We start from the raw sequence: 23,511 nt of genomic DNA on the forward strand, positions 1-23,511 counted from the left end.
AATCTCTTTGAATTATTTCCCAGTGTATTCTCACATTTCTGTTGTGCCTCTTTTTTCCCCCTCCCTTTTTAATTAATGGATGTGTTACGAGTACAGTGCTTCATTGCTAATTTAACTCCACTATAAATTGGCATAAGGAACAGGCATTTTCAAAGTGCCTTGGTTCCCAGTGATGATATTATAGCAACTATCTTTATGTTAGTGTAGTTATAGCCAGTATAAAAAGGTTACAGTATGAAGCCTACTAGTCTACAACATTTTATCTCCATTTCCAGTTTGCTTAAAAAAAAGAAATGTAAGATGCCTAATAAACTAAGGCATCGATCTAGTATTTTATGACACTCACTACAACCTTAAAGCAGCACTGAGGGACTTAAACCTGAAAATTGGCAAGCCAGTTTTATTGTATCTCTGTGCTAAAACTATAATAATAAAAAGCAACCAACATAGTGTGGTCCCTTCCTTCTTCCACTCTCCCTTCTCTTCCCCTTGTTGCAAGAGGGAAAAAAACACCCCTAAGCTTTGCTAAGAGTTAAACATATTAATAGAGAAAAAAAAGTAGACATTCTCCCATTTGAAATCTAGAACAATTGTGTTCTGCATCTGTCTAGAGGTCTTGCCTAATCAATGTAGTCTATCCAAGAAGAGGTTTCTAGGGATGAAATAACTGTCATTGTCACATACTCATCAAAAGTTACTTCTTCAAATGATAACAGTTTCTCATTTATTCTGTCCTCTTTCAATAAATTGCATATGAGACCTTCATTGAAGACAGTTTTCAATGAAGCTCTTGTATGCTGTTTACTGACAGTTGTGTTGTAGCTAGGAAGTTATACGTATTTCTGTGATGTACAAACTTTCAGGAATCTTTTTTTTACAGGGGCAAAATGTTTAAAAGAATCGATCTATCTGAATTTTTGCATGGATGTCGAAAAAAGAATATTTGACATTTTAATAATTCATTATTTTCATGTACTTTTTTAGTTTTAGATTGTAAAACAGAAGTTTGTTTGTAGACTGCAGAGTTTCTACAAATGCTTTTCAAGTGATCTGAAGTTGTCATCTGTCTGACAAAGATATTTCATTTGAGATATTCATCATTTTGTGATGTTTGTGTTTTGTTTACACTGCTTCAGTAATTCACTTCTGGGATTAAAACTTGCTTTTGAGGTATCGGCACACTACAGGATGCCAAAAAAGCATCAGATTCTTCTATATTTGAAAGCTGTTGGGCCATCAAGAGATCAAAAGCTGCCAGAGTCAAACCTGAGATCTGCCATTATAAATAAGGCACTGACAATTCTTCTTGTGAGAGGTTGTCCCAGGGGTGGAAGAAAAAAAGAGAACTGAATTGCCCTGGTTTTTTTCATATGAAAAATCTGTATATGTAAAGGCACAGTTCTTTGGGAAAATTAGGTGTATATATAATAGAGTGAAGCACACTCGCAAGCCCTCGTCCTCATGGGGGTCTTCAAGCACCCCACCATCTGTCGCAGGGATGGCACAGCATGCACAAGCAATCCAGGAGGTTCCTCAGTTGTGTGGAAGACAGCTTACTCTTGCAAGTGATAGAGGAGCTGACAAGGAGAGCTGCCATGCTTGACCTCGTGCTCCCCAACAGGGAGGGGTTGGTTGGGAATGTGATGCTTCAGGGACACCTTGGCTACAGCGATCATGAGATGGTCAAGTTTGAGATCCTCAGGGCAGTGAGAAGGGCACACAGCAAGCTCATGGCCCTGGACTTCAAGAGAGCAGGCTTTGGTCTCTTCAGGAACCTGCTTAGTAAGGTTCCATAGGATAAAGCCCTATAAGGCAGTGGGGTTGCTGGTTGATATTCGAGAGTCACTTGCTCCAAGCTCATCAGCGTTGCGACCCAATAAGAAGGAAATGAGGCAAGAAGGCCAGGAGGCCTCCAACATGAATAAGAAGCTGCTGAGAAAACTCAGAAGGAAAAAAGTTATAGAAGGTGTAAATGAAGACAGGTGGCCTGGGAGGAATACAGAGACATTGTCCTGGAAGGTAGTGATCAGGTCAGGAAAGCTAAGGCCCACTTAGAATTAAGTCTGGTCAGAGATACCAAAGATGCCAGGGATAAGAGCTGCTCTGGTTTTGAACTATAATTTACTCTGCTAATCCTGCATTTACATGTAGAAAAGAAAATATTTTAGTAAACATTTAAACATCTTTTTTAAGTTTTACAGTTTTTCAGGTTTACATTTCATGCAGATATAAAGGATCATAATTTTTTGTCAATTCTAATAAGTAACACAGGTCTTCTCAGCAAATGTAAGTAACTACAGTAATTCAACATAGTTACCAGTGGTTATGTTTATAAGACAGCCTTCCTTTTCCCAGCTGCATTTTACAGGGTTTTTTAAATAATAAACATGCTGCTAATGTGATTAAAGCCCTGCAGCTATTTACAGAAGACTTCATATATGTTTATATCTGAATGTCTTTCAATTTTTATGCTTGTTTGCTGTTGGTAAGGACATAATGCAAAACTACTATAGTTATCACTTTAAAACTGAGCAATAAGCTCATCCGAGCAAATGTCTAGAACAATGTTATTTCAAACCGATCTATAAGAAAAGTTCAATAAAGAAAATGTTCCTTATATGTATAATTCAGCTTTATCTTTATTGATTTGTTCATATTTTTAATAGGTTTTAGAATTGTCAGTGTTCTAGTAAAATATCGTGTAATCTGGTTTATGGTTAGGGTAATAGAGTTATCCTGCCAGGTTGTTGTTGTTTTTCTTTTTTTTCCCCTATAGGCATGCTTTTTTCAGTCAATTGTTTGAGAAAGAGAAGTCTTAGAGTATGAACTGTTAGGAACAATGAGGCAAAAGTGATCTTTAAGGTCCTTTCCAACCCAAATCTTTCTATGATTCTATAAAAGGAGGGTACCTGACTGCCATACAGTTTTGGAAGATGGGCATTATTTAACAGGGAAAATTCTTCCTGGTCATGTTTTTAGGTCAGTGTTTCATAAAAGCTGCCACAGTATAGACAAACTACAATACTATACCCTTTAAACATAAAGAAAGCATAAATGCTACTTGATGTGAATGGATTATTTATCTGCAGATGTTAATCTGAATGTTTTGTGTGGACAAGTTCTGCCTGTTGTGCTGTAATTGTCACCTGAAGAAAAAAGGTCCCTGTTTTGAGGAGTCTTTGGTGGCATAGTTTGCACTTGGTGCTATCTCAGAGAACAAATGACTCAGCTTTCCCACTCTGGTATCTTAGCAGCTGGGATGAGAGCATATGATTTAGGTTGCTTTGATTTATGCCAAGGAAATCCCTAATGATCCAGAAGCAGGGCAGTGCTAAGCCATGTATTTTACCCGCTTGGGACACACTGTGTGCTCCCCTTGCAGCTGCCACCCAAAATCCGAATCACCATTTTATTTCTCACGGTCACGTTTACAGCCTAAGTCTTCACTACTGGAATAACAAAAATTCCTGTTGAATTCAGTGTCAAGTGTGTAGGGAGGAGGACATGTAACGGGTATTCTCCCATGTAATATGTACCTGTGTTTTATTGACAACACTGACCCGATACTGTGGGAATCTCATTATTTTTGAAGGTCATATTAATATTATTATTTATTTATTAGTATTTATTTATTTGTTTATTATTTATTTATTCCACTCATCCCACTGCATACACTTCTATTGGTTCATACTTTCCTGCTTCCCTTGTGATAAGCGGGTTCCTCTCCCTCCCTGTACTTGCTAACCAAAGACTTTTGACTTTGTGATACATGGTTATAGGCTGGCTGTCAGAGCAGTGTTCATGATGTGATAACTATAGGCTTAAGTAAAACCAAAGGAAAACTTGTCATATGTCTTGCAGTAAAAAAAACCAAAATGTCCAAACTGCATTAGTGTTTTGGGAAGCTGTGCTTAGAGTTTAAACGATACTCTGGAAAACCAGCTGTGATTACTTCATCAGGGAACTGACAAATGCCTGGTATCTTTGGTGGCAAATTTCTTTGCAAATAGTTTATGTATTCTGCTGTTAAGATTTCAGAATTCTAGGAAATCTGAAAGGAATTATATTTACATATCATTTCAAAAAAATCTCCTGAGTCATTTCCAATAGGAAAAAATTGAACAACACAAAGTGTAAAAGATCTTTTTCAGCGTTATGGTTAATATTGAGATGTTGTATTAAAGTACTGTGTTATGAAGCAGTGTTATCAATTTTCACATTTCCCCAGAAGGGTTTTCAGCAACTTTAAGTATTCCATCAAACCAGCATATTAAAGAGTGCAGAATTTACCTGTTAAAATGCAGAGAGAATTCATAGTAGCCTCATAGCTGCAGTCTGCTGTTCCTGTTGCTTTGTAGAAGAATAAGCAACCATTTAGAGATGATGTTTTCTCTACCAAGAGGGTACTTTGAAGCAGATTTCTGCACTTCCTTTTGGAAGTGAGCTGAAGTAAAATCGAATCTGTAAGATATTGAAAGGGGCTTTGGTCATATACAATATGATTCCTTTAGAGAAGATGTTCAGCACTGTACTGTATTTATCTCTTTTTGGAGACTCATTTTTGGTGGAAAATTACCAGAATTTGTGCTGAGACTTGCTCAGAGTCTAGGCAATGTTTCTTATAACTTAATATAATGTAGTAGTTTCAGCAAAGTCCCATATACTCCCTAGTTCAAAGCCAATAAAGATGAACGATCCATTTTCAAATTCCTTTTATTCAGTCAGCATTTCAGATTGATTTACATAAACTAACAAAACAATATTACACTTAAAGTTGATCTGTAACAGTAATAAAAATGTTCCTGCATCCCAAAGCTGCAGAAATGTCACTTCCAATATACACCGATCAGTTGCCAAGGATAAATTGTGCCTATGGGATTTCGGCAAATTCAGCTTCTTTTACCTATATTGCTGGACTGTCTTAAATCCTGAATCAGAAATCCACTCTTATTCAGGAAGTGTGAATGTTTGCTTAACTTTCAGTCTCTGGGAATACTTCAAAGTGAGGCTAAATATTTATGTGTTTGAGAGCATTTCTGAATACGAATGTTCTTTTATCCGCATTTAAAGCTCAGTCAGGATGAGACATAAGTTTTACCAATGACATTTGAAAATAGGAGGACCTGACTGGCTGCAGTTATACTGCATTCCCCAGTAATGATGCTTTATCACTGTTGACTATTTATTTTCCCCCCCTCACTTTAGGGTTAGTGACAGGGAGGAATGACGCCTGCATTGTTCAAATGCAGCACAGGGCACATTGCTTTGAGGCACTTAACTTTCTTATTGAAATCCTCCCAGTTCCTTTGTTTAGCTGTTCTGTTCATCACACTGCCAAAACATGTTTATTCACACACTGTGAATCGCCTTTGCAAACAGGCAGAGATCATCATTTGAATCTAACATTCAGCATTTCAGCTTTAGTATGGGATTTTCAAAGCTGGGAGGACAATTCATATATCCCCTTGCTATTATGGCTGGTTAAGGCAGTTCTGAGATCTTATTCAAAATGTCAAATAGACAGGTACAAAAATAGCAGGAACTAGACAGTTTTCCTTCTACTTACCCTTGGGTTTTCTTTTGAAGCACAACTTGGAATACTCTCTTAGTATGTCAGTTGGACACTTGTAGTAGAATTCAAGGGAGTGAAAATTGAAAATACAAGAAAGAGTGCTGAAGTACTGTAGAAATCACAAACAGTTTTTTCAAATCAATACCACAAGCTACTGGTTGTCAGTGTTAAGATTCCAATGTACACTAGCATATCGATTACATTTTCTTATAGAAATCAGTGAGTTGTGGGAATATTGCAGTATTGCAAAAAGATACAGCTAAGAGGAGCACGTAAAAAAAAAAAGAAGTATTTTAACTCTACAAAAATAGAAGGGATTAGTAATTTTGCAGAAGAAAACAAGAGTGTACATGCTGCAACAATATCTTTTAGTTTCATGAAATTGATAACATAGAGTTTATATTTTAACACAAAACAAATTTAGGGTGTGTTTTTCATCAGCACTGCAGCTACTCCAGAAATGATCCATTCCAAATCTGTCTATATATAAGGGAACAATGTGGAAAAAACTTTTTCTATTACTATTCAGAACCATGCTTGGAAGAACAGAGAAGGTTCAAAGGTTTCATTGTAATAGCAACCAAAACGCTTGAATTAAAAACAAGAGAAAACTAAGGACCTCCGTGAATAACCTGGACACAAAGCCCATCTGTGCTTAGTTACTGGAGAAGTAAATAAAGAGGTTTTGTACTTTGCAAAGCTATGATCCCAGTAACGTGACTAGGACTGCTGGCAGTAATAACTAGTGATTGTGCACATCAAAATGTCTTTGTTTTTGTAACCCATCAGAGAACACTGAGGCAAATATATTGGTGCTAGTTTTGAGCTCTCCCATATATCCTGTCTTTCTTTCTATGTGTTATCATCCTCCTTTTCCCCCACAGGTTTTTCCCACAAGCTCCAGACAAACAATAGCTTTTAACTGTGAAAAATGGCAGCTGCAGAAATCCAAAGTAAACAATTGCTGGAAAAGCTTCATCCAAATCTGTCCCTTAGCAGGGCTTTCTTTATCTTCCTTTTGCTTCTCACAAGGACCTACACTTGAAAAGGGTTTTTTTCATTCTCATCTTCTAGCCTGGGTATCAGATGGATTGCTGCCTTTGTGTTTGCATGCTATTTAAATTGTGATTATTACCTTCTGTGTTTTCAAGGGTTGAGCAGAAGCATGATACATACAAATATCACTGCCACTCTCTCATTGTTAGAGCCACTGTCACCTACTCTCTTGCAGTATTTTTGTTAGAGTGTCAGTTTTCAGCACTCCACCTGCGTGCTTTAAGCTTGAGTAATTATAGCTGTACATCATTTTGGTATCCGTCATAAATGTCTAATTTGTTGGTAAGTATATCTTTTGCTGGTAAGGGAGGCTTTAATTCTGGATCATAGGCTGTGTATTATGAAGGGCCCAGAAAAGCAGACATTATGGGGGAAAAAGAACAGGTGAGCAGGGTGCTCTTATATGAACTTAATGCTTCATTCTCTGGTCTTCAGTGGCACACCTTATGCCAGTGCTCATAAACAGGGTTTTTTTAATTTACAGCTTTTCCCTATAACAATGTTGTGGAGATTTTTCTTGGCCTTTTTCTCTTTTCCCAGATTGATCTCATTGTTTACAGGCCTCCTGCGGGCCCTGCACCATGAACAGGATTTGGGCCAGAAAACATACCCTTGATAGTATTGTCTTTTTGAACCATTAAGAACAGGTAATTATTAGAACTGTTTGAAAACCTACCAAACTTTGTGGCATTTCTTCTCACTGGCTAAATAATTTCTATTAGGGAAAGGAAAACATCTTTTCAGCTGCTTCCTCTTGAGGGATGTAAGATATCCGCAAATTTTGCTCACACGTTCCAGAACAGCCAGCTGTTACTATCCACCTGCAGCCATAATACTGATTGAAAAGAAGATAGAACCTAAACAAGGATAGCTTCTGTAATTATGTAGAAAGAATTTAATACATGACACTACTTCAAATGTCATCTGGCAATGGCTGTAACAGGCAAGGGATATATTAGGAAATAATTTAGCTAGTGAAGAAAGTCTCAGTGAAAGACCATGCACAGGTTTCTTATTTTATATTTCAACTGATTCCTGAAAATATTACCCATGTATATGGAGAAAGTCCAGCAAGCAAGACCAACAGGCAAGATACCTATCAAACATCAAATAAAAAGTTGCTCACATATTCCTGTGGCTCTGCAATTTCATAGCAATATAGCTAGAAGTGGCTCTTTTGCCAAAGACCATATATATGAAAATATAAGGAACAGAAAATGAAAGTGCCCTTTTTTCTGAGCTGTTTAAATAAAGATGCCTTTTTTTTTTTTCCCCTCCAAATATTTTGACCTTTTGCTACAAAGAATAGAAAAAGTTTGGCAAGAACCTTTCAATTTCAAACCTATTTTAAGTACCTCTGTAGCCTGGTTATATGCCCAGTTTCCTGGTTTCAGCTGGGATAGAGTAAATTTTCTTCCTAGTAGCTGCTGCAGTGCTGGGGTTTGGTTTTACTCTGAGAACAATGCTGATAACACACTGATGTTTTAGTTGTTGCTAAGTAGCCCTTACCCTAGTCAAGGACTTTTCAGTCTCTCATGCTCTGCCAGTGAGGAGGGGCACAAGAAGCCAGGAGAAAGCAGAGACAGGACACCTGACCCAAACTGTCCAAAGGGGTATTCCATACCATAGAGCATCACAAAGAGTATATAAACAGGGGGGAGTTACCTGGGAAGGGGGATGATCACTGCTTGGGAATGGGCCAAGTATTGGTCAGTGGGTGGTGAACAGTTGTGTTGTACTTCACTTGTGTTTATTGTTTTTTTTTTCCTTTCACCTTTTAGTTTTATATCTCTCCTAGTTATTTTCATTATTATTCTTGTTGTCGTTATAATTATCATTGTCATTATTATATTGTAATTTATTTTAGTTTTTAAACTGTCATTAGCCCGTGGGATTTACATTCCTTCAGTTCTCCTCCCCATCCTGCTCAGCAGGGGAGTGAGTGGCTATGTGGTACTTAGTTGCTGGCTGGGTTTAAAAGATGACATCCTGTCAGGACCCTTACTATTTTCCTTTTAATGAATCAACACAATACAATATATGCCTGTGACACACTTGAAGTTCTCTTTGAGATCTTGGCCCAAGAGAGATGTTCTATGCTCTCTTGGGAATAACTCATGGCAGTGCTGGCTTTCCAAATGGACATTTTTGAGTTTTCAGTTCAAGGCTTCAGATTATTGATGTTCAGATGAAAAGTGAAATCTTTAACAGAAAGTGGACTTCGGATGGCATGGGAGGGTGTTCCACAGCAGGTTTTGTATTTTTACAAGAAAGGTGGAGTGACTCTTGCCCTCACAATGTTTGAGTCCAACAGGTCATGCACAGAAGTCAGCTGCTGATCAATCCACAGCAATGACGTTGAAGAAGGCATAGAAATTCTTCTGTAAATCCTCTTGAAAGCTTTCTGCTAGAAGGAGGACTTCCCCACAGTATGTAACTCCCCTGCTCCAGATCTAAGTGAGATAATGCTGATTTTGCTGGTGAAATTCCAAATGGGAAACACTCCTTTACATAGGTGTTACATCTCCTGTAGGACTGTGCTTAAGCGTATTGGTTTGGAGACAGAGAAAGAACTGCCAGAAAGGACAGATGCACAGGGCAAATGGCTAAATTGGTTATTATTTAAGAAGTATTTTTGTCATTAATATATGCCCCACTAACTGAAAAACACTAAAAGAGCTTATGGGTGCGGGGCTAGCATGAATATCTCAAATACACAGATAAATACCATGATAAATGCTAAGCTCATTTTATAGTTGGCATAGCAATGTATTGGCGGTCTTTCTGTACTGAAATCCTTTGAGTCTTATTTTAATGTTGCTCTTTGTAACAGCCCAGCTTTTTGCATTTCTGTCTTTTAAGTAGCTAAATGAAGAGCTCTACCAAGGGAAAACTGATCCTATAATACACAACCTGCAGCCCATTTTCTGCATCACTTTCCTAAGACTTTGTTACCTTGGAAGGCTTGACAATTTCCAATTAACAAGATGCAGGTGCAGCTGATTAGTGAGCCTAGTGGAGCTCTGGATGGTCCATCATATCCTCCCTCAGTAGGTGAGCATTTATTTTCCCCTCCTGGGCATCACCAGGATTTGAAACCTCCTTAGCAGAAGGGAAGGTGAAATGCTATCGATATTAAAAACTCCTCCATTTGAAAGGACATGTGTTCCTACAAAGGGAAATAGAAAGTATGGGTTATATCTTAAAATGTTAGCAGTAATGAATGATTTAAATTTTCAAAGGTCAGAAAAATGAGCTTTGTATGTTTTCATTGGGGATTTTGCACAGCCCTGACTTATATTACTTGTTTTCTTCAGCACTGATAACAGTTGCAGGTGACACTTTTTTCCTCTCCAGTTTGAAGTCCCTCCAGTATAATTTATTTTTGTATAGCTTTGTATAATGTGCTTTGTCAGGAAAGATCCCAAAGACCTTCTGACACAAGCATCAAAATGCAGCGCTTCTTCATGAGAAGGCAGCAATCCCATGTTGCCAGTTTCTGACATTCAGAAATGGTGACTTAAAATCTCACAAGTTGTGGGGTGAGCTTGAAAAGTTCTTTCTTTGTGTTGTCTGTTGTTTGTTTGGGTTGGTTTTTCTTTCCCCTGTTTTTTCTAATGGAATGCTATTCTGAAGTAGATCTGCCCTTTAAAGGGATGAAAAGTTATATTTATAAAAGAATTTAGAAGAAGGAAGTAAGGAAAGGATAATATAACCAAGAGTTTCACCAGCGTACCAGCTCACAAAAAGGTGCAGGTCTCAGGAATTCACAAAACACTGTAATATCTAAAGAATTAGCAGGAGATTAAATCAACACATCAACCAGTGGAAGCAAGGCAAAGCAAAGCATCCCAGACCTTTGGATCTCTAATGCTGTCAGAGCACAAAAGCTCAGGCTTAATTTCAACTGAAAGGCCTCAACATTACTACTTAGTGACCAGTCCTGTTATTGTGGATGGTTAAATGGTGACATTGTTTCTGCCTGACTTCAAGCAACTGGTCCCCATGTACTTTGTGTGAAGTTTGTGTCATACTTGTCACGTGCAGTAGTGTCCACTGAATTTACAATATTCTGCTATTACTTTAATATATTATATAATTGTTAATATTTAATATGTGTACGTTACATCAATATTAAGGATGCTGACACTTCCTACTGCAAACCCTATTTTCAGTTAGTTATAACTTTTCATACTTAGTGATTTGACACAAAATTTTCTGTGCCAGGTGTCTGCCTCAGGCAGAATTGTGTGGTGTTCTTCGGTTTGTTTGTTGGGTTTTTTTGTGTCTTTTAATGTCAGTCAAGGCAGCTCAGCTATTCCTGAGAAGTCATCTAGGGAAAACCACGCAAAATAAACCTGGCAGTCTTTTTGAAGGGACCTGGTGTGTCCTTATGCTGGGGGAAGGCACTTAACCTTTGGCAAATGTGTGGCTTTTTTTTTTTTTTGGATATATGTGCTTCAGTTGGTAGGTTCAGATGGAAAACTTGGTAGAATGTGTGGGTGAACAATGAATGTTTAAGGGATCAGAGATCACCCTGTGCTCACACAGACCTGTTGGAATATGATGTGCAATATGGTATGCTCAGTGCCTTCAGATCCATTCCAAAACCACCCTGATGTGTGCTTGCCCCCCAAAGAGCTATCAGCTCCTTCTAGCCCCAGTCAGGCATCTGCAGACTTCTGGTAATAAGATGAATTTTGTGACACACTTAAGCCTTTTTTTCCCCTTATGTTCAAGGTTCATCTTTATCTTGCTCATGCTAAAACCACTGAGCATCCCTTAACATCTGTTTGTGTTTTTAATTCCAGAAGTAAGTTTGCAAAGGTCTATTGGGAAAAGCAGATTTAATCAGTAAATTTTAAGGCAGGACCAAGCCTTTCCTCACTTTTCTGTCTGAATGGTTTTAGCAGCAAGATACTTCCAAATGCATAACTACTGCACATTTGGAAAGAGAACATCTTCCATCTTCTCTCAGAAGGCAGAACATCCCTGCCTTGTCTCATGTTCCTCAACATGCAGTCTATGCATGGACGCATGGAGTCTGAGTCTGCAGCAGTCATCTTCCTCCATAGGATGAATCATAGAATCATAGAATGGTTAGAGTTGGAAGAGACCTTAAAGATCATCTAGTTCAAGCCACAATGCATCCTTGCACACCCCTCAGATAGCATGGTTTTACTTGGTGGTGTACTAAGAGGCTGTTTTACACCATGCCTCTTGCACTGACCCAGAAGTTGCAGATCAGTTTGTCAGAATAATGCAGTACATTGATAATGTACCATAACTGAAGTGAAATCACACAATCGTCATTTCTGGTACAGCATCTGTTTGAATATTGCTTCTTTTAGTGCTATTCATACCCTACAAAATGAATACAAGTATTTTTATTGGAAAGATTTCTGCCATTTTCCTCTGGATTGATGCTCTGGAGACCAGAGCAATTTCTAGGGAATCTGTAAGTGCATTGAATCTAGTTTTATTTTCTTAACTTGGTGCTTCTTTGAAAAAATAAATAAAAGTTGCTAGTTCTTTTTTCAGTTTTTAATATCTGAATCATATTGCTTATAAAATACCACCCATTGCACATCTCTAGAATTCATAAACCCATACACAATAGTGTTAATTTTCTTACAGAAACATATTTTCATGTGCATAGTGTATATCTAGTTCTTTTCCTCATTACGGTGTATAACTGGTGTGTTAGAGAATGTCAATAGAGACCAAAATTAGACCAAAAATTAGATTCGTTCAGCAAAACCTTGATGCTGTATCACAACCTTTTTATTATAGCCTTCAGTTCAAAGATGTTTGCATACATTATTGAGCAAGCTGCATATTTTCCTAGCTAAGGTGTGTATACTGTAGTCATTACATTTTTGCACACTCCACTGGCTGAGCTGCATGGACTGCTTTAACTATCACCAGGAATACTTGGCTGAGTTCAGCTGCTTATTTGAGTGCTTCAGTTTGTGTGCTTTATTACTTCAGTGGTGTATGTTGATAAAGTTCTGTTCTGTGCTGTTAAATTTTTGGTTCTGCCAGTCTAGCTCTGTTCCATGCTGAGAGAACTGCACGCATTGCTAACTGCTTGCTCCGTGCTGAACAGGAGTGGTAGAAATGGTATCATCTGCACTGTTTTGTTAAATGAGCTGCATATTTTTGTTTTTATATACGTTGCTTACCCAGTTGTGTACATTTGCCCAACTCATTATACAAAATAAGCTTGATTGGAATAAGAACATTCTCTACCAGCTGTCTGCTCTGAGTCAGGATGTAACAAAATTAGCAACTTTCTCTTTCCAACAGTGACATGATTGCATCCAAAGTTTAAGGCAATTGGTTTGGAGATCTTGTTTGTTTCATTCACTCAATGCAAACATCGAGATTAACAAACCAATTTGTTGCAACTTAATTTGTTTCCACAAATATGAACAGAGTTAAGTAACAGAGGAGAAACTCAGCATTTTAATAAAGGAAAATGTTTCCATGTAGAGTGTAGAATAGAGAGAACTAAATATCATTATCTAACTTTGAGCCATACATTGTAAACATAAGAAGATGGAAAATACCTAGAGGCCTCCCAAGATGGATATTTCATCAGAGAAGCAGTATCCTAAATACTTAAAATTACAAATGCAACATTTTGTAAATGAAATGCATGGCTCCAGCAAGAGCTGCAAAAATAAGCTCAACTCATGACCATTAGAAATCTCAAAATGCTGCAATAACTAAATTAATGAAAACTCATGTATAGGGATATGTAGCTTGCTCATTAACTTTGGTACAAAATTGAGTTAACATCATTAACGAAGTGTTTTTCTAACTGGCTGGTTTCTGTGTCCGTTTTAGTAAAACCTACAGCTTATTCTTAGATTTTGTTTTGGCTAATTTGCAGAGTTTGCACACAGAGCTCCTTGTGCTTCCATTTACAAACTCTTCAGCACTACCTCACCTTAGAAAAACTTCAGTTTTTCTTGAGTACAGAGATAATTAGGTAGATGGCTTACCTGGATTCCTATCTGCCCCACACAGGGGCATGGCTGCTGTTGTAAGTGTCCCACTGCTGATTGCCATCACTTTAACGTTCTAAATCACTCTTGTCTGAGCAGACTGCCTGGAAGGCCCAGATTTGGTTTTGCAAAATTTTACATATGAAAGCTTAATTGATATGACTGTTTTAGTCAGAATTGGCTGATTTCAAACAGTTGCTATTGAATTCTCAGACTTCTCAAGAACCATTATTCAAGAGTGTAAACAATGCAATAGTTTGTTCTAAAAACAAATGTGCGACTACTTAGGGTATTCTTAGGCCACTTTTTTTACTGGTCTGCCTTCACTGATACCTCTGAAAAAGAAATTTGGAAGACAGGTAAAACTGGAATATATTGCTATATCATAGAAGCATAGAATAGTTATGGTTGGAAAGGACCTTAAGATCATCTAGTTCCAACTCCCCTGCCATGGGCAGGGACACCTCAATATAAATCATCTCACCCAAGGCCTCATCCAACCTGGCCTTGAACACTGCCAGGGATGGAGCATTCACAGGCTCCCTGGGCAACCCATTCCAGTGCCTCACCACCCTAACAGGAAAGAATTTCCTCCTTATATCCAATCTAAACTATATCAAAATTAAGCTAGTCTTCACATTTTGGTTTGATGTGTACATTAAAGTTGGTTATCAAAAAAATATGACAAACCAGGTACACTGGATTTAAAGTCTGCAAAGTAAATGTACTATATGAGATGAGCTAAATGCAACCTAGACTTTCTTAAGAGAAGCAGAATAAGTAATTTTGCATAAAATGACTTAAAGCAGACAGATGGTGAGGAAGAAGGTTTTGTCTCTGTTTTCTCTTTTCTTCACTCAGCATGGATTTACTTTCAGTACCAGTCCATTACCAGCAAAGATCTAGATTTTGCTTTTCCTTTGAACTGATAAATATCACCTAGTTTTCCGAAAGCCATTAGTGTAAACTGAGAGCAAAATTTGGCTCTTTTGTTCTTCTCTATCATATTCAAATGAATGATGGCTATGTGCTGTTTCTACTGTGTAGGTATCCTGTACAGATTTGCAGAGGAAAATTCTTCCTTTTGCAGAGGGAAGTGAAGAAAAATATTCCTTACTTTGGGGAAAGAAAATGAGAAAACTTTAGTTTTTCCTGCTGCTTTGCAGGTTGAGGGATCAGGTGCACCCTCAGTAAATTTGCAGATGACACCAAGTTGCTGATACTGTTGATCTGCTGGAGGGTAGGAAGGCTTTACAGAGAGATGTTGTGCCAGGATTGGTTCAGATTGGATATTGGGAAAAATTTCTTCACTAAAAGGGTTGGAACAGGCTGCCAGGGAAATGATTGAGTCTCCATCCCTGGAGGTATTTAAAAGATGTGTAAATGTGGTGGCTGGGGACAACCTTTAGTGGTGGACTTGACAGTGCTGGAGTAACAGTTGAACTTGATGATCTTAAAGTTATTTTCCAACCTAAACGACTCTGATTCTGTTGTATGATTCTATGAAGCAGCTGAAAGGTTTTCATGAGGTCTGCTACTCTGCCTACCCCAGCTTACTGTCAACCTCTCTAACAGTAGCTGCAACAAACCGGGTTTGCTTTTCTGTTTTAGATCTGAGTAACCTATTTTATTCTGTGGCTTGGAATACTTACTGAAAAACCAGCATACTAAATTCAAAACGTACATTCCATTCATTGCAGTGTAAAACGATACGGACTATTAAAATACTGGGAACAGACAGGATACCCATTATCTGAGATCTGTGGAAAGTAAAGCTAATTCATAAGATACATAAGTATTCCATATATTTTCTGTGTTATTTTTATGCAGCTGGTATATACAGTCTCATATAAACTCTTTCATCATTTATAACTGACCTCTCTCTCTTTTTTTTTCCTCCAGAGAGTAATTTTCAATGTTGTCAACTTCAGTAAAACAAAAAGCCTCTATAGAGATGGGATGGCTCCAATGGTGAAATCCACAAGCAGACCAAAATGGTAAGTTATCCTTTGAAAAATTTACTTAGTGAGATAAAAGTGTTTTAACTGGCAGTTTCTTGTAGTGAAAACTTTATGGCTTAGGAGCACATTTTGGTTAAAGTAGGAGAGAACTTTTATGCAAGAGCAGTGTTGTGGACAGGTTCTCTTTGGAGCAGATGGACAGTATGAACTCTAGAGACCCATTCCAGTCTTGCTGTGATGGTGTGTTGTAGTGCCTTGGTTCAAATAGCGTGATTGAAGCAATGCCTGTTCAAGCAAACTGAGCAGTCAGGGCTTGGGGCAAGTTATTTTTCAGTGACATCCTCACTGTACAACTGTTAGGACAGTCCCTGGCCCAGATTTGGCCTGTCTTAGCTAGCAGTCTCCCAGACAAAGCTTGCAAGCAATGTGGGAGATGGACTGGGCCTGGACTGGCTCTGAAAAGCTGTTTGGATTTGTTCTCCCTGTTTTGGATGATGCTAGTTTAGTGGAAGAATGTGGGCTCTGCCTTCTGAGTTGAGCTTGTGAAGAAGCACTCTGCTGGCTGCTTTATCCAAGGAAGAAGGATGAACAATCTGGTCATAAGCTATGTAATATATACAACTCAGAAAGTCATGCACATATGAAACACATGAATACCCATATAGATGGTACATTTTCTCAAAGCGAATGTAATGAAACATGCACTGTGAATAATAATATGCAAATCTAAGGTGTCCTAATGCATGCAGGACTCCCAAGAATTATGTGATTTGCCTTTAGCTAGGAGTCTTGTTTGAATATGGATATTGAGGTTAGGCTGTAAGTGTACAGTAATGTATTCTTGTAAGCCTTTACACCTGCTCCTTTTTATTGGTTAATTAGTAATACATTTGATGAAGCTGCACATTATCTGAACATCATAAATATATCTTTCTTAAAAACTTCTACTGTCACAAAACTTTAACTCACAAGATGTCAACTTCTGGTGGTCATAAGATCATGGTTACTGTATGGTTTCCTCTTCGTATGACCAACAGAATGGCTATTTGTTTTTTTATCTCTAGATGGTAAGGTCTTATGGACAGAAGAGCTGTCTGAGAGTACAGTTAGTGGATGGAGTCAATTCCAGCTCAATAGCAGCATGTAATAACATTGAAAATTAATTTAAAAAATCCATTGTGTTTAGTGTTTTTTGTAGCAAAAGTCGTGTTAATTGTGTTTACTATTTACCTTCGGAAAAATCTTTGGGGGCTTTTCAGGGCCACATTCATCAAGCATACTTTAATAATCTTTCAAAACCTTTTCCTTCTCTCACTGGGGTCTGGTATTTGCAGCTAAGTATATTGTGTGTAAGTTTATCTATAAATCAGATATTGCTTTCATACAAATTTTATGCCTTTGGTTTCAAATTAAAGTGTAAATCTTACAAAACAATGCAAAATAGGCTTTTCTAGAACATATAGGCTCCTTCACTATTTTTAAAACAGATTTCTCTTCCATTTCCCCAGAGATCTATTTATTTTTGTGTTTTATATTTTTAGGGGATGTATTTTGCTCCATGAAAGTGAGGAATGAATAACATTGCCTGGAGCGAGGCACAGTGTAGGCAGCAGGTGCTGAGCAGCTTCCTTGTACAGGGCTACTACCATACTTTAATACTGTTTCAGAAATTCTAGCTGTAATGTTTTTCTTTAAAAAGATCATTTTAAGCTATTTTTATTTTTTTTTCTAATAGTGTGTGTATGAAAACATCTTGCTGTACTTTGAAGGCGCTCATTAATTCATACCCTTATCAGGGACCTTAGTGATATTGAGGTCTACTCAGTATAATTTTTTGTCTTGATGTTAATAGGAGTTATCCATGCATTTTCCAGGTGGGAAAACACATACATTATTTTTGGGTATATGCTTTCTATTTGAGCTGTCTTCCCTTTGGATTGTGCCTTTTACAGTTACCTCTGTATCTGTTTCCATGGCATTCTACTGAAACCTGTAAACAAAATTTTCTCTTTCTCTGTTTGCTGAAATAGTATTTACTAGTACTTCCAGTTGCTAATACAGCATACAGGTAACTGCGGTCCTTGGACATGAACAGGGCAATATTTAGCTGCATTGATTTGATCCCATTTGATGCTTTGTGTATATTAGTCTTGTAAGCAATATTGAATCATTCTATGCTGTGAAAGTGCTGAGGTTTACATGAGGGTGCACAGGATTCAGAATTGTGGAAAGAAACCACTGGAACTCTTCACCTTATATTAAGATGTAAGTCAGCATAGCAGGTGAGTGGATGCAATAGAATTAAATGAGAAAATGATACATTAATGACAAAAAAGATGAAAAAACAGAAAATATTTTAAAATCAAGTTAAAAGGAAGATTTCCAGAAGCCATGTTCTCCAGATATTCTGTTACAGTGCTCAGTCCTTCATCTCTGAATTATTTTGTACCAAATACTTGAGGAATTCATCATTATTGTGCTTGCCTGTGGTGGCATGTGATCCATACTGAAATTCTCCCAGTTTCCTCTAGCCTTGCTGATAGAAGCAATGCTATATCACACATAGCTATTCCACTCCCCTTTTTATATAACCAGGTTTGAGTTTAAGGTGATAAACTGTCTATTTTCCTTTCTGCATACAAGAGATGTAGGTACATTATTCCTCTTAAGAACAGATACTCAAGCCCAAGTTAGGCCCTTTTGATTTAAATGAGAAAGTTCCCTCTGTATCCAGGGTAGAATTTGACCATATTTCTCACAAAATCCTGCATATCAAAAGTAGATTGGCCTCCAGAGACTGTGAATTTTAATGTTTGTTTTGAATGTGGTTATGTGAACATGGCTCCGAGCTCTGCAACGTTTTGTGAGTTTGATTCTTGACTCTGGAGCAAGTCACTGCCAAGTGCTCTTGAAGTAGAGAGTGTCAAACACAGATCAACGTTTTTGACCTGTATTCTCTTGCCCTGTGGGGTAAGATCTTTAAATGCAGTCAGCATCAAGGTTCAGCTCAGTGTTACTGATGTAAATGGAGTATATCACTGTCATCAAAGCACACTATGTGGACACAGATGTTCTCGTGTTGACATATTCTTCTTTTTTGAAGTAAGGCCAAATATTTCCAGTAATGAGCTCTAAAAAAGAGGAAGCAGTATGCTGAAGGATGAGTCAAAAACAGGTTTCATGGTAAAGAAAATATTATGCTTTGAAAACAAAACCCCCAGAAAAATAAATTCTATTAAAATTTTATCCTCTATTTTCCTTGTATACGGTCATGGATTTACTGAGTATTCATTCCCAGAGGGATAGAGTCAGAAGAACTAAGTAGGTTAAGTTCCAAATCCTTCTCCCCATTTTCTGTGTTTTTTTGTGTTTTTGTGGACAAGCTATGTTGACACTAAATAGTGTGGGGTTGTGTCAGTTGCATCAGTCAAATTTCACTGCAATGAATCACAGCTCAAATGTAGGAATGCAGCATTGTGTCACACCATGTTACATCAGCTGCTTTTCACAGCAAAGTGGTCAAAATATATGGCACCCATATTTCAAAGTATGGGCTGCATTTTTGCTTAAAGTTAGCTGGCTTTTTAGAAGTATTATACCTAGACTTTAGAGAACTGGTGAGATTTTTCCATAATAATTACTACAGATATAAAAATGTAACAAATACCATAGAGACCTGTTGTGTTTTGCCTGGGTCCGTTTGCTTTGTTTTGTGGAGGTGAAGAATTGGAAGGGAGATTGACTTGTGGAAATTGAACTTTTGCTGTGCTGATGCAGTTTCTACTGTAATCTTATTTTTCTTTGCTGCTTCATTTAAGGGCAGCCTAATTTTGTTGCAGTTTCTTAATCACGATTTCACACTAAAAGCTCTGTCTTTGAAAGGTGTTGGCAAAGCCTACCACGTGGGCATGGCTGTGGAAGACCATTTAAGCCCATATACCATACTATCATATTGATTGCAGGAAGTTTTACAAGTTTCTCAAAGTGAAATAGAAGAGTGAGTTGTTTGAGAGGCAGCAGATTTTCCAAATGATGAAGTGAGCAAATATTCCCTTTGGGCAGAGAGCAGCTATAAGTCTTGATTATTCAGTGTGAGCATTGCCTCATTGGGGACATTAGTTTTTCAAATTGTGCTAATCTTTTAAAAGTAACAACTGGCCACTCATCACCTTAGGTATTTCAGCAAGATCATGTGCAAAACTCTAATTAGTATTTATAGAACAGCAGCTCCTCCCAGTAGAATAGTAGCGCTAGCTGGCAAATATCTGGTTGACACCTGTTAAGTCTTCAGACATCCATTGCATTTTATTCTGCATTTCAAATGAGTGGAGAGCAGTAGGTGAAGTCCCCATAATTAAGGGATAAAGGATAATAAATAACATGGGTTTTGAGTGGATGAGCACAAGGTTAAAGGCTGTTCTGCAGTTGCGATGCTCTTTTTCAGGAGATGTTTCTTTGTAAGTAATGAGGCTAGCTAAAATATTACAGAGCCTTCAGCATATGAGAGAGGATTTATGTCTAGGTTTACATGTGTTTTGTTTATAATGTCAGATTTCAAACTGCTTCTTGGCAAAGCAGCTACTTTCTTCCCTGTCTTTTATCTCACTCAGCATTGATGGCTTTTAGCTGGATAGCTGCCTTTCCCAGCAAGCCCTCCACTACCTCTGTTGCTATAACATCTACTGTTAAATACTCACAACACATTGCTTTTGAAGCATTTTTCTTTTCCAGTAAACCTGGGAGTACAGGAAAACTTCTGGGTAATTAATTCAGATTTGAATCTATATGTATCTTGGTAAATATTGTCATAATGAGGATTTTTGGTAGACATTGAGAAAAGCAATGTAAGTTTTATGAACAATACTTCCATATGTTCCATTCATCAGAAGGGGACAAGACTGAGAAAATCTGAATTTTGAGTAGCTAAAATGTGTTGATTCTTGCCAAGTTTCTTTAACATTTGTGTCTACAATGCAGTGTTACAATCACTATCATGTCTACCAGGCTGCATTATACATTCCGATTTTCAGCAGCATTTTTAGTATGTATTTATATATCTTTAGCCATAAGATAAGCTGTTTGTGAAATGAGCTGTCATTTGTGGTGAAACAGTTTGAGAATAAAGCACTAAATATATATATAGCTTGCTAATCTGAAAGACTAGAATTGCTTACTGTAAAATAAATAGTGGGATAGGAGTAGTGATAACATAACCTGAATTTTGGTAAAGAAGATGAACAAGCTGTTATCACTACCTGATTCCTTCCTTAGCCTATTTTACAACTTTGGCTACTCTCTGAAGTTTGTTCCTTTGCCAGTTTTATAATGTAATGTGTGCTTGTTCTGGCCTTCCTGAGGGATCTGCTGAAAATGCTTTTGGAGGTTTAGAAATATTTCTCATGGCACAGGTACATCTTGATGCAGCCTTCGCAGGCTGCAGATCTGGCTCCTCAGAGCTGCTCCATCCCTTGTCCTAGTACCACTCTGTGCAGGATCACCAGGCTGTGAGCTGCCCCGGTTAAAAGGCAACTTTCAAGGAAGAGAAGAAGGATTTAGCCCTAGTCTGGTTCACCACGCAGGTCCAAAACCAGCTGTATAGGTCCAACTGGAGGAGCAGTGAGGATGCTGCGAGGAAGTGGCTGGAGCAGGGGCAAGGGGATGAGAATAGCAGCTGCTAGGAAAATGCCTAGAGAATTGTCTGTGGAACCACAGCCTCCATTGCAATAACTCATAGCGTTTTATTTGGAGAAAACAGGGAGAAAGACATTGCATTATTGACCTTTTAAAATCTCACACTGAGGGATAAACAGGAGTAGTTTTGTCTTGGTCTTAACTGTAGCTCCTTGGAAGAAAACAAGATGATTTTAAACAGTTTTAGGGTTGGCATCTATATGAAAGTAAAATAACTGCCTCTGAAGTCAATCCCTGGATAAATTAATGTTTGTGTGAATCTTGTGAAATAAGAAAAGAAACAGACCTAACCATTCTTCAAACCCATAAAAGAAATGCACTCTCTTCCCCTTTCCCAGTCCAGCAAAGGTAGTTATTCTTGGGAATATAAAGTAGGTTACATATCACTCTTATCAGCACAGTTTTTGCAGAAATAGAGGAGAAGTTATATTCTGCTGACACAAAGTATGAATCAGATCCCCAAACTAATGTGTTTATTGTGCAAACTAAATGGGAGAGAAAGTTTAATTTTATTGACTGGAGACTTTGCTGGAAATTTAAGATGCATGGAATTATGTTGGGGAAAATTAAAAACAAGGAAATAAAAGTAGTATAAAAAAAGGCAAATTAGAGTTCAAAGAAAAAATAATGAAGCTCCAAAGGACTGAAAATGCATCATTTAAAAACTCCAGCTATTTAGCATGTATGTGTGTGTTTCCTCATCATTTATCTGACTGATCTCCTATAAATCAATTTATTTAGATTACCACAGAGTCAAAAGGCCCCAGCCAGGATCAAGACATATTGTGCTTAGTGCTGTGGAAACATATAAACAGTCAAAGTCCTTTTCTGAAGTTGTGAAAATTTTATGATTGATTTCAGTAAGAGCAAAGTTAGGCCAATACTGAGCACTTCTGAAAATTCCCTCCTTAAAGATTTATTCCAAGCAGTAACTGTTTAAAAAATGACAAACTGCTTACATAAGAGTCTAAATATTTGATGGTTATAGTATTTACATCTAAAACACCAGAGGCTATGTGCTTTAATACCTCAATCTGTTTCCCATATACTCTGTCAACATGAGTTCCCTGCATTGATTGAGGGCACTCTGTGATCCCTAAGGTTGTATTCAGGAAAGGTTACCCTTGGTACTACTTTATTCATGAAAGGTTTGAAGCACAAAGGAAACAAACGGGTCTGTTTCTGCTAGGTGTATTTTTGTCATCTATAAATACTTAATTACTGGGGTGCTGATGAGAAATTCAAAATCTTTAAAAAGTGCAGTTGCCTGAAAATAACTCCCCCATCGCCAGTGCAAATCACAGTGAAATTTGCGGTTGGGAGGTTTTGTGGCAGTTTAAAACAACTGAATTGTAGGTTTTTCCCACTACACTCCATGGTATTGAGTTTAATGGCTGCAAAATATGACCAGAGTTGTGCATTACATCCCATCCCGAAACAGGTCATTCTCTTTCCTCAGGTGATGGGCATTTGGTGGAACTGATTGCATGAAAAGTGTTCACAGAACTAGGTCCCTAACCTTGGCAGGCTTAAAAAAAGTATATAAAATTGAGGCTTTTTTCCTCCAAATGAGTCTGTAAGTTAGATAAATATGGGCAGCACTGAAATCAAAGCAGAGTCAAACTACCAAGAGGACATTGCAGCTTTTCATTGCAATTTAGTACTTTGAACTAATGGAGCGAAGCAGAATGAAAATCACCTCTGTTAAGAATGGCATTTATCAGCCGTAAGTACTTAGTAGTAAGAGCCCTACACAGACAAAGCTGAGTGTCACCAAGAAATGTACTTGAAAATCAGACTGTTAACACAAGACTACACAAATAAGAGCCAAAAACTGTAATCAGAAAATGCAACATCTCCTTAAGAATGTGTTAATGGTCTGAAGAGTGCTAGACAAAGTTGCATTTAACGAGATGTAATAACCTATGACATAATTGAGAATGCACAGCTAAGCAGCACAGTCAGGTTAAATTTTGGCCTTCCTTCACCTAGCCTTGCAACTTTAAAGATCTCTCAACATGATTTTAAAAATACATAGTGCTGTTTAAATTTACATATGTCATAAAAGCATTGGATGTGCAATATATCAGAACTAGAACTCTAAGTAAAGTTAGGGCTGAAATATCCATCCTAATACTTTTAAATGTTTGTTTGAATCATTAATGACAACTTTTTCATTAATTTTCTGTGGAGAAACAATATTTAGTGCAGAGGAAAA

General features: G+C 37.6%; 1 protein-coding gene across 9 annotated transcripts in view; it reads left to right on the forward strand.

Moving 5' to 3' along the window:
- The window catches only part of LOC133207734 (BEN domain-containing protein 5), a 965,731-nt gene that overhangs the window by 235,132 nt on the left and 707,088 nt on the right, over window positions 1–23,511 (forward strand). For all 9 annotated transcript variants that reach the window (XM_061344850.1, XM_061344851.1, XM_061344847.1 and 6 more), the window contains one exon: window positions 15,544–15,638. In XM_061344850.1, coding sequence (XP_061200834.1) covers window positions 15,544–15,638 — 95 coding nt within the window. The remainder of the gene's footprint in view (window positions 1–15,543; window positions 15,639–23,511) is intronic.

This window comes from Neopsephotus bourkii, unplaced genomic scaffold (assembly GCF_033783945.1).
Source record: "Neopsephotus bourkii isolate Nb327-2 ecotype Australia unplaced genomic scaffold, CSIRO-AGI_Nbou_v1 NB_234, whole genome shotgun sequence".
In the NCBI taxonomy this organism is placed as follows: domain Eukaryota; kingdom Metazoa; phylum Chordata; class Aves; order Psittaciformes; family Psittacidae; genus Neopsephotus; species Neopsephotus bourkii.